This window comes from Myotis myotis, unplaced genomic scaffold (genome assembly GCF_014108235.1).
Source record: "Myotis myotis isolate mMyoMyo1 unplaced genomic scaffold, mMyoMyo1.p scaffold_m19_p_12, whole genome shotgun sequence".
Lineage (NCBI taxonomy): Eukaryota > Metazoa > Chordata > Mammalia > Chiroptera > Vespertilionidae > Myotis > Myotis myotis.
The window spans coordinates 41,678,066-41,691,302 of record NW_023416316.1 but is presented as its reverse complement, the minus strand read 5'-3'; the positions used below and the strand labels follow the sequence as shown (position 1 = coordinate 41,691,302).

Here is a 13,237-nt window from a genome sequence, read left to right as displayed (position 1 = left end):
CTCTTCCTCTTCTTATGACGTCAGTCCTATAGGGCTAAGGCCCCCACCCTTATAGCCTCATTTAACCTTAATTACCTCCTTAAAGGCCCTGTCTCCAAATACAGTCACAGTGGGAGTTAGGGCTTTGACATATGCATATACAATTCAGTTCATAATCTCACTCCTGTGAAGTAGAACTTTTTCCCAAGTGAATTAAATAACTGGGTAAAACTAACTATATAACAAAGACTGAGGCACCCCCCAAAAAATGTAAAGGGAGAGGAGCAGAGAAGGAAAAGAAAACATGTGCAGTACAGCAGGTCCTCAAATGACTCATTTTATTCAATGCGTATTGTTTAATGTTGATGAGATGCTGTAGGAACCTAACTCTTGTTGCATCAATTAGCCTTTGGTAAAATTGGTTTCATTATATGTCTTTTCAATTAAGTCGCAGAATCTATCGACAACTTTAGGTGAGGATTTTATTATTTTTTACTATGGAGGTGGAGAAGCAGGTGGGAGGGAAGTCATTTATTTCCTTTTTCTTTATTTTATTTAGAAGGAATAAGGGAAAGATATAGATCTTCAGCATCTGGGAAGGTCCATCTGATTCAAAACCTGCCCATCAGGGGGAGGTTTAACATATGACCGAGAGAGGACTAGGCTCTGCACAGACACAATAACCCTCCCTCACCCAGGACTGCCAGGCCAGCCTGCAACCTCTCCATCTCTAATGATCACCGCAGAGAGAATGGAAAAATCTGCCCTGGGCTTTATGCTCACTGTGACTCAGCACTGGTGCTCAGTCTAAGGCAGCTGGTTGACCCCCGGTCAACAATTATAACTCCTAATTGATGACCACAATCTGGGCATATGCAGTTGGAAATCTATACTTGCTTATGAAGTTTACTTAGAATTGGAGAAGGTTTATTGGCAATATAGTATAAGACTATTCTATCATCAAGCCAGATATTAGAAAATGCTTTACCATGTAAAGCCTGTGGAAATAGTCTTTTGACCAATTCCACGACTTTAACCAAGTTGTCCCACTTGGTAATCTGAGCTACATTATTAAACTTGTCCTGGCTGATACACTGCTGCTTTGTCCCGTTCACAGGGTATTACTTGCTGGCCAACACGAAGTTTACGTCTCAGCCTGGCTACATTGGAAGGCTCTACGGTCCCTCCCTGCCGGGAAACTTGCAGTATTGTCTACGTTTTTATTACGCCATCTATGGCTTCTTAAAAATGAGCGACACTCTAGCTGTTTATCTCTTTGAAGAGAACCACGTGGTTCAAGAGAAGATCTGGTCTGTGCTGGAGTCCCCAAGGGGCGTTTGGATGCAAGCGGAGATCGCCTTTAAGAAGCCCATGCCTACCAAGGTATAGGAACCTGCACAACCCTTTGTTCGCAGTTGCTGGACTGCATAAGTGAATTTCTGTTTAATTATTTTCAACTGGTGATGTGTTATTTTCCTTGTTCCAGCTGACAGCCCACACCCACACGCTGTCCCCGGCCAGAGCCAATTATACCCTTCAGTTCTTTCCAGTTGTCTGTGTCTCAGAATCATGGCCACCTAGGGAGTCTGCTTGTCATTTATTTCTCAGGTTCTCTGAGAATAGTCAAAAGACAGGGAATATGTTAACAGTCCAAGTTTAGCAGCTAAACTTTAGTTTGAAGCCACAACACACACACACACACACACACACACACACACACACACACACACACTTGCACCAGATTCACACAATCAGGGATGCACCAGAAATTAATGGAATTTTGTTGTAGTCCACACTCTGTTTTGCTATTGTTTTCAAAAGGGGTTATAGTAAGCATTTCATCCATTCATTCATTTGACTTTCATTTATTCATTCATTCATCCATTTGTTTATTTATTTCTTGATTCAACCAGCACTTATTAGGTATATGCTCAGTACAGGGGCTATAAAGATAAATGAGGTTCAGAGTCACCTTTAAGGAGGTCACAGATGACAGAAAAGTGAGATACAGATACGTAAGGAACTAACAGCATACCACCTCACTATCTCACAGAAGGGCAGTATAGAAAAACAGGAGTGATTCTACCAATTGGACATATGAAAAATAGTGACAAATCGAGGCCCCGCTGTGCTGGTATTTGGAGGGCTAAGGTTCAGAGCACACTAGATTCTAATTCTTGCCCCCAAGTACCCGACTCCACCCTTTCCCCCCCATCTCCTCTGCTCACGTGGCTCGTTTAGGAACCTGCCCACCTCTTTAGAGCCAGTCCCTGCTCTTACCTGACTCCCATGGAATAGGAGCAAGCCCTCCAGCAACTAAGGGTGCCTCAGAGAATCTTCCCTTGTCTTCTTAGGCTGACCTCCATCCCTCCCAGCAACAGATCCTCCCCAGTCACTTAAGGAAAAAAGGATGGAGACCCAGTGGGGGCAGGGAAGTTCTCACAGCCTCGGGAGGAACTCCCCATGCCTATGAGGAGATGGCAGACTACAAACTCGGGACACGTGTCTGAAGGTGGCCCCCAGTTTCCACAGGTCCCTGCTACAGAGAGCCAGCTCCTGGGAGAGGAGAGGCTGTTTGACATCCATCATAGAGGCTGCCCTTAAGAAGGGCAGGAAACCAAAGCTCACTGATGTTGACATATACAGAAGGAAATAACATACAAACAGTATTTCAGAGAAGGGATAAAATGAAGAGTCAGACTTTCCCTGGCCATTTCCTACCCTGGAACTCAAACTTTGATTCCACTTCTTTTCCTGATGGTTTTCTCCCTGGTTTTCTGGTGGTTTCCTCTATAATTCTAAATATTGTATTTCTGCCTCCATTTCTTGATTCATTAACCTCAAGTGTTTGCTGGCTCCCTGCTATGAGAGATAAAGAGTTTAGCTTATTTATATCATTTCTTCTCCCTTTCTCTCTCCTCCTCTTTTACTTTTCTCTCAATTTCCTTTATAGCTTTCATCCACTTAACCATCTATTTTTGGACCCATACATTTAGATAGTGTCTCTTAACACACACTATGTAAGATGAATAAATTTTCGCCCTGACATTTCCCTTCGCCTCTTTGGCTCCCTCCATTTCTCAGAGTCTCTCAGCTATGGTATTGCTTTTGCATTATCATGGCTTATAACATTCATATTCCAACAGGGATGCCTCTGGCTTTCTCGATAGCTGGATTTCCCAGTGTGGGCCCCCTTGGCATTTGGAAGATGGCCTTTGTGTTTGGGGCAGGAGGGGGCATCCCTCACATTACTGGATTTTTAACATCTGCAATTAGTGCAGCAACGCAAATTATTTCCACACATTCCCACATGGCCCAGAGGTGCCATACCATCCTGGATGGGAACCATTAGTCTGTAAATTGATTCTGAAAGATGAAATTAAAAAGCCCAGCCCTCCTGCAGTCCAATCTGGGTTCCCGGGCATCAGCGTTCTCCTGAGGAAGCCCTCCCCTGTACGAACCCTGAGACTTCCTATTGCTCTTAGGGAACAGGCTCTGACATCAGTCCCCTTCCCAGCTCTCCTCTTGCTCTCGCCGTTCAAACTGCATTGCACAGTGAATTCCTGCTGAATACTCTGCTCTCTCTCACCTTGAGGCTTTGCAAACCATTTCCTCTGCCTAGATGCCTCTTAATTCAATCACAGCTTAAATCTCACCTCCACAGAGAATCCTTCTCTGGCCCCAGAGATGGTTTAGAGTTCCGTGGCACCCCAGGCCTCCCATTTATCGTCTAGGAGACAGTATAACACAGTGTCTAGGAGCATAGACACAGGAGCCTCTAGCTTCAAATCCCCATTCCACCACTTACTGGTTTTTCTATCTTAGTCAGTTTTTTAAAAATTAAGGTGTAATTGACCTTAACATAGTAATATAACAAAATAATATTAATATAATATCATATATTCTATATAATATAATAATGTAATTATAACATATTATTTATATAGCTTATAATCTATACTAATAAAAGGGTAATATGCTAATTAGACTGGGTCAACTAGACATCTTCTGGTCGTCCAGTCCTCCCTTTGGACAAAGCCATGGTGGCGGGGGCTGAGGCAGAGGCGGTTAGGGGCGATCAGGCCGGGAGGGGAGCAGTTAGGGGTGATCAGGCCAGCAGGGGAGGGCAGTTAGGGGTGATCAGGCAGGCAGGTGAGTGGTTAGGAGCCAGCAGTCCCAGATTGCGAGAGGGATGTCCAACTGCCAGTTTAGGCCCATTCCCTGCAGGATTGGGCCTACACCGGCAGTTGGACAACCCCTGAGAGGTCCCGAAGAGGGATGCAGGCCGAGTTGAGGGAACCCACGCCCCCCCTCCCCCCCACCCTGTGCACAAATTTCGTGCACCAGGCCTCTAATACAATTATAATAATGTAATATAACATTTTATTAGTTTCAGGTATATAAGATAATGATTCAATATTTATATATATTATGAAATCACCACATAAAATCTAGTTAACATCTGTCACCTTACATAGTAACAAAAATTATTTTCTTATGATAACTCTTAAGATCTACTCTCTTAGCAACTTTCAAATATGCAATACAGTATTATTGACTGTAGTCACTATGCTGTACATTACATCCCCAGGACTTATTTATTTTATAATTGGAAGTTTGTACCTTTTGATCCTCTTCATCCACCCTCAACCCACATCCCTACCTCTGGCAACCACCAAACCATTCTCTTGGATTTTTGTTCTGTTTTGTTTTGCTTTTTTATATTTCATATAAATGAGATCACCCACTATTTCTCTTTCTCTGTCTGACATATTTTACTTGGCATAATGCCCTTAGCACAGTTGTAAGATTTAATTCTTTTTTTATATATAGCTGAAAAATATTCTCTTAATTTTTTTAAATCTCTTTCTTCCTTACTTTTCTTGTTGGAACCCAAAACCTAAAAGATACTTGTCACACAGTCCAGGCTCAATAAATGTCTGTGGGATGACTGTTGGGCTCTAACTTTTGAGCAGTGGTTGTTGACCCTCATTCTAATCAAATGTTGATGCTCAAAGTGTTCATTGTCCATTTCTCTTCTCCCATAAAAATATAACCTTCATAAGGACAGAAACCTTGTTAGTCTTACTCATTTCTGTATCTACAGCACTGTGCCTGGTGCAAAGTAGATCATCAGTAACATTTTGTTTAGTAAATTTGGTTTGGTACTTATGTACTGAATGAATAAATAGAAGAATAATGAAAAAGGAATAAATAAAATAACAAATGAGTAAATGGCTGGTAAGTGGCAGAGCTAAGATTTGAACCATGGCCTATCCAACTCTGAAGTTTGCCCTGTGGAGCGGGTTTTCTTTGGTGCTCAAAGTTTTTATCCTTGGAGGAGGTTTGTTCTTGTGCAGCTGGAGAAAGTAAGGCTCCCCACTTGCCTGGGGGTACAGACACCTTCTGTTGTTTTATTTAATTCTTACAGCATTCCTGCAGGGAAAGCAATGTATCTTCTTTTAGTGCCCTTGGCATCCCAGAATGCAGAGTAAGACTAACCCAAGATCATGTTCCATGAGAAATGAATGTCTAAGCTCAGAGCTTATCGCACGTCTGTGGGGAGAACCTCCCTTGCCTCTGTTTTACATCCTCACCACCCCATCCCCAAAGCCAATCAAGTGTGATTAGTCAGGGCCCAACCCGAAGGGAGCGAATGCCTGCATTTCACACCCGTCCCCTAGCTCAAAGCCATGTGTTTGAATTTTGACTGCACCTAGCCTAACCATGGTGCTAATTTTCACTAGTGGAAATGTTTGGTGGCTATGTCTGGGTATGCTGCATAGTCAAAGTAATTACAACAACAATCCCTTCCAGGGCAGGTTGCTTCTGAGTATAACCTGCCTTAATAAAGGTGAACATTATTTTCACCTTTCAGTGAATTGCCATCGCACACCAGGGCTGAGCTGAGTGAGGGGTAGTCTGGACAGAACTGGAAGAAAGTCAGAACTTTCAGCCTGTCTCCCTCCCTCAGCCTGTTTCTCCTTCCTCACTCCTAACCCACACGCTACCCCATCTGTGCCTCCCCAGCTGTTTCTTCACTCCGGCTGTTTCTTCACCTTTCCCCCGCTTAGTTCTTTTTTTTTTTCTTTTTTCTTTTACTGAACATACTAGTAGGTTTCTTGACACCCCTGTGTACACAGCTATGGCACCTCTGGACTCACATATGTAACTCCCTAAGACCAAAAAGGAAGAGATTGGATCCAGTACCTTTTGAAAACATACCTGAGGAAGATTTTGTTTGGTCTATCTTAGATTATGTGCACACATCTTGGACAATCACTGGGGCCAGGGAAGTTAGGTACTGTGGCAGCCTATGATGGGTCATGCATCCACCTCCGTGTTCAGGGGGATGAGGTGTCTTACTAGAAAATGTAGGTATAGCAGAAACATGGCTCCTGGGGAGAGCCAGTCATCTATTCCGGTTTATGTCTACTAAACTTTCTCTTTACTGTTAGTCTCAGCAGGTTTAAAATACAACATTTTGATTATATAATACTTAGACTAAATCACATTCACAAATTTCTGTTTTGGTGGAAATAAGGTAAATGGATTATGAAGGTGTATTGTATACATGAACCAGTAGACAGAGGGAAAAGAACCTAGAATAGAAAGACTTGGTATTTATAAGATAGATTGCAGACTTTATAACATTTTGTTTGTTTGCTTATTAACCTAGAGTGCTGGGGTCCAGCACCAGAAGGTCCAGGGGTCCCCAAAGGTGTGGACGGAGTCAGCGAAGAAGGAAGGACACGGAGACAGGGTTCAGTAGATCAGCAGCCTAGCCAGGATCTCCAGCCAGGATCTCCAGCCAAGTTCTGGTCTGGATCTCCAGAGAGGTTCTGCTCTGGATCTCCAGCGAAGTTCTGGTTAGGATCTCCAGCCAGGTTCTGTGTCCATGTTCTCTTGCTAGGTTCCTAGGTTCTCCAGCCAGGTTCTGTAGCCATGTTCCCTCGCTAGGTTCTGTCTCTAGGTTCTGAGGCCAGTTTCTGTCCAGGATCTTTTGCCATGTTCTCTCCAGCAAAGTTCTTCTATCTCTAGAGAACGTTCTGTGTAGGTTCTGTCTTCTTAGTTCTGTGTTCTAAGTTCTGTGTCCCCCGCTTAGTTCTTACCCAGTCTGTTTTAAGAACAATGGGCTGGTTCAAAGAACAACTCCCTTGCTAGAGTGTCTGCTGTTTGATGGAAACTGTAATACAGAGCTCTATTTAAGGAATGATAGCAGTGGTGAGAATTTCCCTGAGACCTTTCTAGCCGAGTATCTGTATGATGGATTCAGTGTAATGTTGCCACACCTACAAACAACAGTAACTTTTATTGAACACTTTCCCTGAGCCAGGCACCACACTAAGCATTCATCTGATGCTATCGCACCCTCGGAAGGAAAGCTTTATAGCCCCATTTAACAGATGAAAAAAGCTTGGGCAGAAAATTAAAGACATCGTTTAACAGCACACAGCTATTAAGTGGCAAAGCTGAGAGGTAAATCCAGGTCTTTCTGACTCCAGAATCCATGCTTTAAAAAAAAATTACAGTTTATATTCAATATCAGTTTCAGGTATGCAGCATCATGGATAGACATTTATATAACTTACGAGGTGATTCCCCCAGTAAGCCTAGTACCCACTTGGCAGCATACCTAGGTATTACAGTATTATTGTCTACGTTCCCTATGCACTACTTTACATCCTCGTGACTATATTATAGCTGCCAATTTGTACGTCTTAATCCCTTCACCTTTTCATCCAGCTTTTTATATTATGCCTTTATGCCTCCCACATCTCTCCTGACTAACATGGAAAGTATAGAATCAGGTGAAAATGGGAGCCTTAACTCAAGATTCCTAAAAATTTCTGGGGTTTTATTACTAATGATGAGTTGTTCTATTTGAGAAGTAACTTTGGCTCCTAGAAGAGGTCAGAATTCAAGGTGGTTCAATACAGACAGGGAGAGCTGTGGGATAGAGGGAAATACAGCACAATGCATCAGGAACTGGGCTGTGGGTTCTGTGCCACTTATGCCTAATAGTTTGGGCTAGTTACGTGACTTTCCTGAGCCTCGCTTTTCCTCATAGGTAAAATGGGTGACTAGTATTACCTACCTCATGGGATTATGGTGAAGATCAAATGAGATGCATCAGGTAAAGCCCTTAGCATGTACCTGGCACTGTAGTTAGCATTTATTAAATGCAGCTGGAGGGAGTCATGGAGGAAAGGAGGGGGGGGAGGGAAGGGAAGGGGAAGGGAGGGGAGGGGAGGGGAGGGGGGAGGGGAGGGGAGGAGAGGGGAAGGGAGGGAATGAATGACAGAGTTAGGGGAATTTTTTTCTAGGTCCTGATCCTCATAAGGTTTCATAGGCAATATCTCTATAGTACATGGATATTTCTGCACATTGATTTAATAGTACTATACTTTCTTAATGAAATGGCTGCTTTTACACAATCCTCAATAACCCAAAATAAATTTTGTAATGTTTTAGAAAAATTTTGAAAGGGCAGGAATCGTGAAATGGTTTTCTTTTCTTTTTTTCTTTTTTTTTTTAAATATATTTTATTGATTTTTTACAGAGAGGAAGGGAGAGAGATAGAGAGCCAGAAACATCGATGAGAGAGAAACATCGATCAGCCGCCTCCTGCACATCTCCTACTGGGGATGTGCCCGCAACCCAGGTACATGCCCTTGACCGGAATTGAACCTAGGACCCTTCAGTCTGCAGGCCGACGCTCTATCCACTGAGCCAAACCGGTTTCGGCAATGAAATGGTTTTCTTGATTGGTTTTTCTCCAACATGTTACTAAGTGGAGAGAAGGTAATCAATAATTAACCTGAGACTTCAGCACACCAGAGAGGGTAATGAGAGGCAACATTTCACTCCAAAATGCTTTCCTTAAAAGCCAGATGTCGGGAGAGACTAGAGAGTCCTTGTCAGAAATTCCCTAATGATGGAGCACAAGCACCAGCCTTCATGTGTTTAAATCTTCAGTTTAACATCATGCTCCGTCACTGCAGCGCACATACCAGGTCCTGCAGTCTCTCCTGGCCTGAAGCTAGTTGTCCCGTTAGCAAAGATCGATAAGTGGTCTGTTAATTAGAAGCACTGAGAGGAACTCAATATTTTGTTGTTAAATATTTCTTTTGGAAAACAGAGCTAAGTGGCCCATAAATGAGAGAATGGGCAGACCTTCTGTTTCATCAGGTCTGGCTTAATGATCAACTCAGCAGTCAGTAAAATCTTCATGGTAAACTCCTCTAAGTCTACATCTTTACTCTGTTATAGGGTTAGAAAACAAACAAAGTTCCAAAGTCATTTATGGATTTAGAGAAAACCCCCATCTGGCCAATCTGAAAAAATTTAAATACTTTTCTGTTTTCCCTAGGCAAGAACCTATGTCAGCACTTCTGGGGTGTGTCCTATTGGGGTAGAAATTTCTTGAGGTGTTCTATTGAAAGGGGGTTCTGTGATCAAATGAGTTGGGGAATTTGCATAATAGATCACACAAAGATTCACAACATGCACAGTAACATGTTAGAAACTCCGGTAAGTGCTACATCAAAAAATCCTGTTTAAGGTACCAGTTCCCACAAAGTACTTGACATAGAACCCTTGTCTTATGTAGCCCCTTTTAGCACCACCCTACTGCCATAGCACTTAATCCATTATATTGAAGCTGTCTATTTCCCTGCCTAGTTACATTAATCAGACTGTAAGCTTCTGAAGAAGATAACCATGTCTTAGTTACTTTTTATTTAGTCATTTATTTTAATTCTTACTCGAGGACATTTTTTGCATTGATTTTTAGAGAGAGATTGGAAGGGAGGGAGAGAGATACATCAATGTGAGAGAGACACATCCACTGGTTGCCTCCCGCACATACCACTGAGCCTGCTAATGCCTGGCCAGGGCTAATTTTTACTTCTAATGCAAACACAATTTCTGGAACAGAGTGGGTACTCATTAAATAAGAAAGAGAATTAAACTGTCAAAAATGATGTGTTCTCATGACAAGGAAGAGTAACATAAATCCATCAAAGGAAGAAGGAATATTAAATGTTTCTGCTTTTGGGCCATATAAAACTTAATCCCTATAGCCCAACAGCTGAGCAGTTTGTTCTGTAAGAAATTCTAGTGTGAACACTTAAATGCAAGACTATTCTGCTGGCATGGGTATAAAGACACACATTAACATATACATGCTAAGTCTGGTTTGGGGCTTTTTATGATTATATTTACTAAAACCCCAAACTCTTCTCTTTGGAAAAACTTTCCATCCTTACATTGCGCCATTTTTCTATACCCAAAGATGGATGTGAGATTTTGCAAGATCCTTTCTGAATTTTCCAGATCCTTTCTCTGTCCCCCCCAGCCTCCATTCTGTGCTTGTGGTCACTGGTATGATCACTTCCACATCACACTCTCCCACCCCCAGGCCCTGCTGGCTTCTACCACCTTGGTCCTCTGAACCCTTGGCAGCTCCTTTCATCTACTCCCCCACCCCCCGGCCCCTTCTCAGCACAGCTGAAGAAAACCAGGCTAATAAACCTCCTCTGCTCCCGCAAGCTGCTGGGAAAACCTTTTCATTCATCTCATCTCTAGTTGACCTTCCTTCTCATTCCCCACCCAGATGTTCAGATCCATTTTCATTCACAAGTTTTCAACTTGATTCTTCCTGCCTCATTCTTAGGCTGTGACCCCATGGGCTCATCTCCCAAAAGGATGAAGGCATTCAGCACAAGCCCCTTCAATTCTGTTCCTCTCTGAATCCTCACCTGCCTTTCTTTGTCACCTGATGAATTTGACAAAACCAACGGATCCATCTACACATTTTATCTCACGTTCCTTCCTCCTCTGGGGCCTTATTTCATAAATTATTCCCTCTCTTGTAAATCTTCAGTAGTCCTTTGCAACATATGTTGTTCACACAAATGGACAAACCTACCTTTCACCTTCATTCCTATTTAAGCGGCCACCCTATTCCATTCCTGTTATCTTCCAATTTCTTGAAAAATGCATCTTCAGTTACTGTCTGTGCTTCAGTGCATTTTCTCACTCCCCTATTCCTTGCCTTCTGACCTTGGCCTCCCACCCTCACAGGGCGTATCTCGTTGATCTTGCTGCAGAAATCATCATGCCTGAGACAATCAATCCCCTCCTCTCAAAGTCCATCTCAAGTACCCCTTCCTCTGAATCTATTATCAGTCCTTAACGTGTGTTTTACTTGTTAGAATGAGATTTGTATAATAAAGGATCCTGTGTCTGGAATAGGAAGACTTGGCTTCACGTCTCAACTCTGATGTTAACTGTGTAGATCAGAATGCTGTCACCTCTCTGTGAAATAAGGACCTGCTTTAAGAGAACTAACTGCTAAGTCTCTTCTACCTCCTATTTTATTTTTAGGCACCTTCACGTCAGGAACTGACCTTTAATGTTGTGCAGCACAATCCTCGTGGATAGCTTTCTCTTTATTTATTTCCTCGTATAATAATCTGCTTTTAGCCAAAAAAAAAATCAATAAAATATAAGTCTTTGATTTGGATTTCTGCTTTTAAAATCTTCCTTTTAAAAAGCAGAAATATAAGGGTTTTGAAATTTTTAAAGATAATACTTGGAAATTCATCAAATAGAAGAGCAGGTGTAGTAAGTTTCTGGAAAGATGTATAAGTACGTGACTATTTAATAACAAGATACCTGGTTATAAAAGGCTTAAGGAACCAGCAAAACAATGTGTAGACAAGATACATGAGAGGAGATAAATTTCCTATCACATTTCACGATGTCTGGGAACACTGGGAAAGAATTGCTCCCCACTACCAACGCCCCGGCCTAAGGAAAGTAGGGCAACTGAGTACAACGTAGAAATAGCAAGATCGTTCATTACTCACAAGATAATCAGCACATATAGAACAGATTATAACAGTTGCATACACAGGGCACATTTTACTGTTAAGTGGAATAAGTGTTAACATGGGAATGAATGGAGAGGCTAAGTATGGAAAAGGAGCCAACTCTTGGGCTTTTCAAGGTACAACGTCTGTAGTTAGTCCAAGAATTCTACTTTAAATATGAATAAGGCAGGATTGAGGTATTCTGGGTTTTGTTCTTTTTCATTTCCTTCCAGGTATTTGTGGAGGGCTTGTGCGTTTCATGTCAGCTTATGGGGAAATGACTGGAAAGACTGATTAGCACAACTGATAGCCGCTAACACGGCCGACAGGGATGTAGTGTTTATGTCACCGCATTCTTTCATGACTTTCCCTAGGAATTAATTTCATGGAATATTGCTGATTACATTTGTCCTCACAGTACCATGGAGGTATCTGAAAAGACAGAATAGACATTCTTTCCACATATTTTTACTAATAAGCTTAAGTAAGCTAACATTTATTCCAAGGATTGCTTACAACCTGAAAACACTGCCTTTCACCACACTTCTAAATTTCTAATCTTGTTATTTCACAGCCTTAAAATGGCTGCATTTTAGGGATTCTTTTCCCAAGTTTTCTGGATGAGGCAATGTTAGTTTTTGATACTCACATTGAGCATCTTTAGGGATCTTCTGGTTTTCTGAGCTCATATATTAGGTGAGTATTTCTGAGCTCATAGACCAGGGAACTATAATCTGAAATCACTTACTGGGAAATTGGCAATTCAGACATTAGTAAAAACTCTCTACTGCCAGGGTCTTTTCCTGTATTTGCTGGGGTTCAAGGAATCTGGAAAAGGGGCTGTGCATAAATGAATGAAGAAGCTAGAGAAGAAATATGAATTTGAAAGACATGGGGGAAAGCCAGATGGGAACTTAGTCCTAGTGACTAAGTTCTCTGAATGTCTGGACCCCTAGCTTTTTATTAACACATTTTGCCCTAAAGCAAAACAGATATACATATCAAAGGTAAGGTTTGGTAAACAGTAAAGGACCATCAGGTTGGGGGAACTGCCCTCAGCTGTCTGGCAGCAGGCAATAATATGTAGATCTTCAGCCCTGCTGAAGCCCCAAGTTCCATCAACCTTTTGATGAACTTCTTGCATTTATGACCTGCTGGAATTAGCCTCCAGCACTCTACTTTCACTTGGGGAAGAATACCTTATTTCCTTTTGCATAGATATCCCCATCCTTTTCTCCTCCTCTTGTAAGATTTTCTCTGGCTATTTGCTGCCCTGTCTTTTCAGTGTCTCCCTCTAGTAGAGGTCTCTCTCCAAATGGTCCATAAGCCACTTCTCTATGGCATCTCCCACCACACCGCTGATGGGCCGTGAGCTTCTA

At 42.2% G+C, this 13,237-nt stretch overlaps 1 protein-coding gene across 2 annotated transcripts in view; it reads left to right on the top strand.

Moving 5' to 3' along the window:
* The window catches only part of MAMDC2 (MAM domain containing 2), a 133,236-nt gene that overhangs the window by 94,121 nt on the left and 25,878 nt on the right, over window positions 1-13,237 (top strand). For both annotated transcript variants that reach the window (XR_004971283.1, XM_036330878.1), the window contains exon 9: window positions 1,097-1,362. Coding sequence is in view for 1 of the 2 variants with exons in the window: in XM_036330878.1 (XP_036186771.1) it covers window positions 1,097-1,362 (266 nt within the window). In the remaining variant the exon portion in view is untranslated. The remainder of the gene's footprint in view (window positions 1-1,096; window positions 1,363-13,237) is intronic.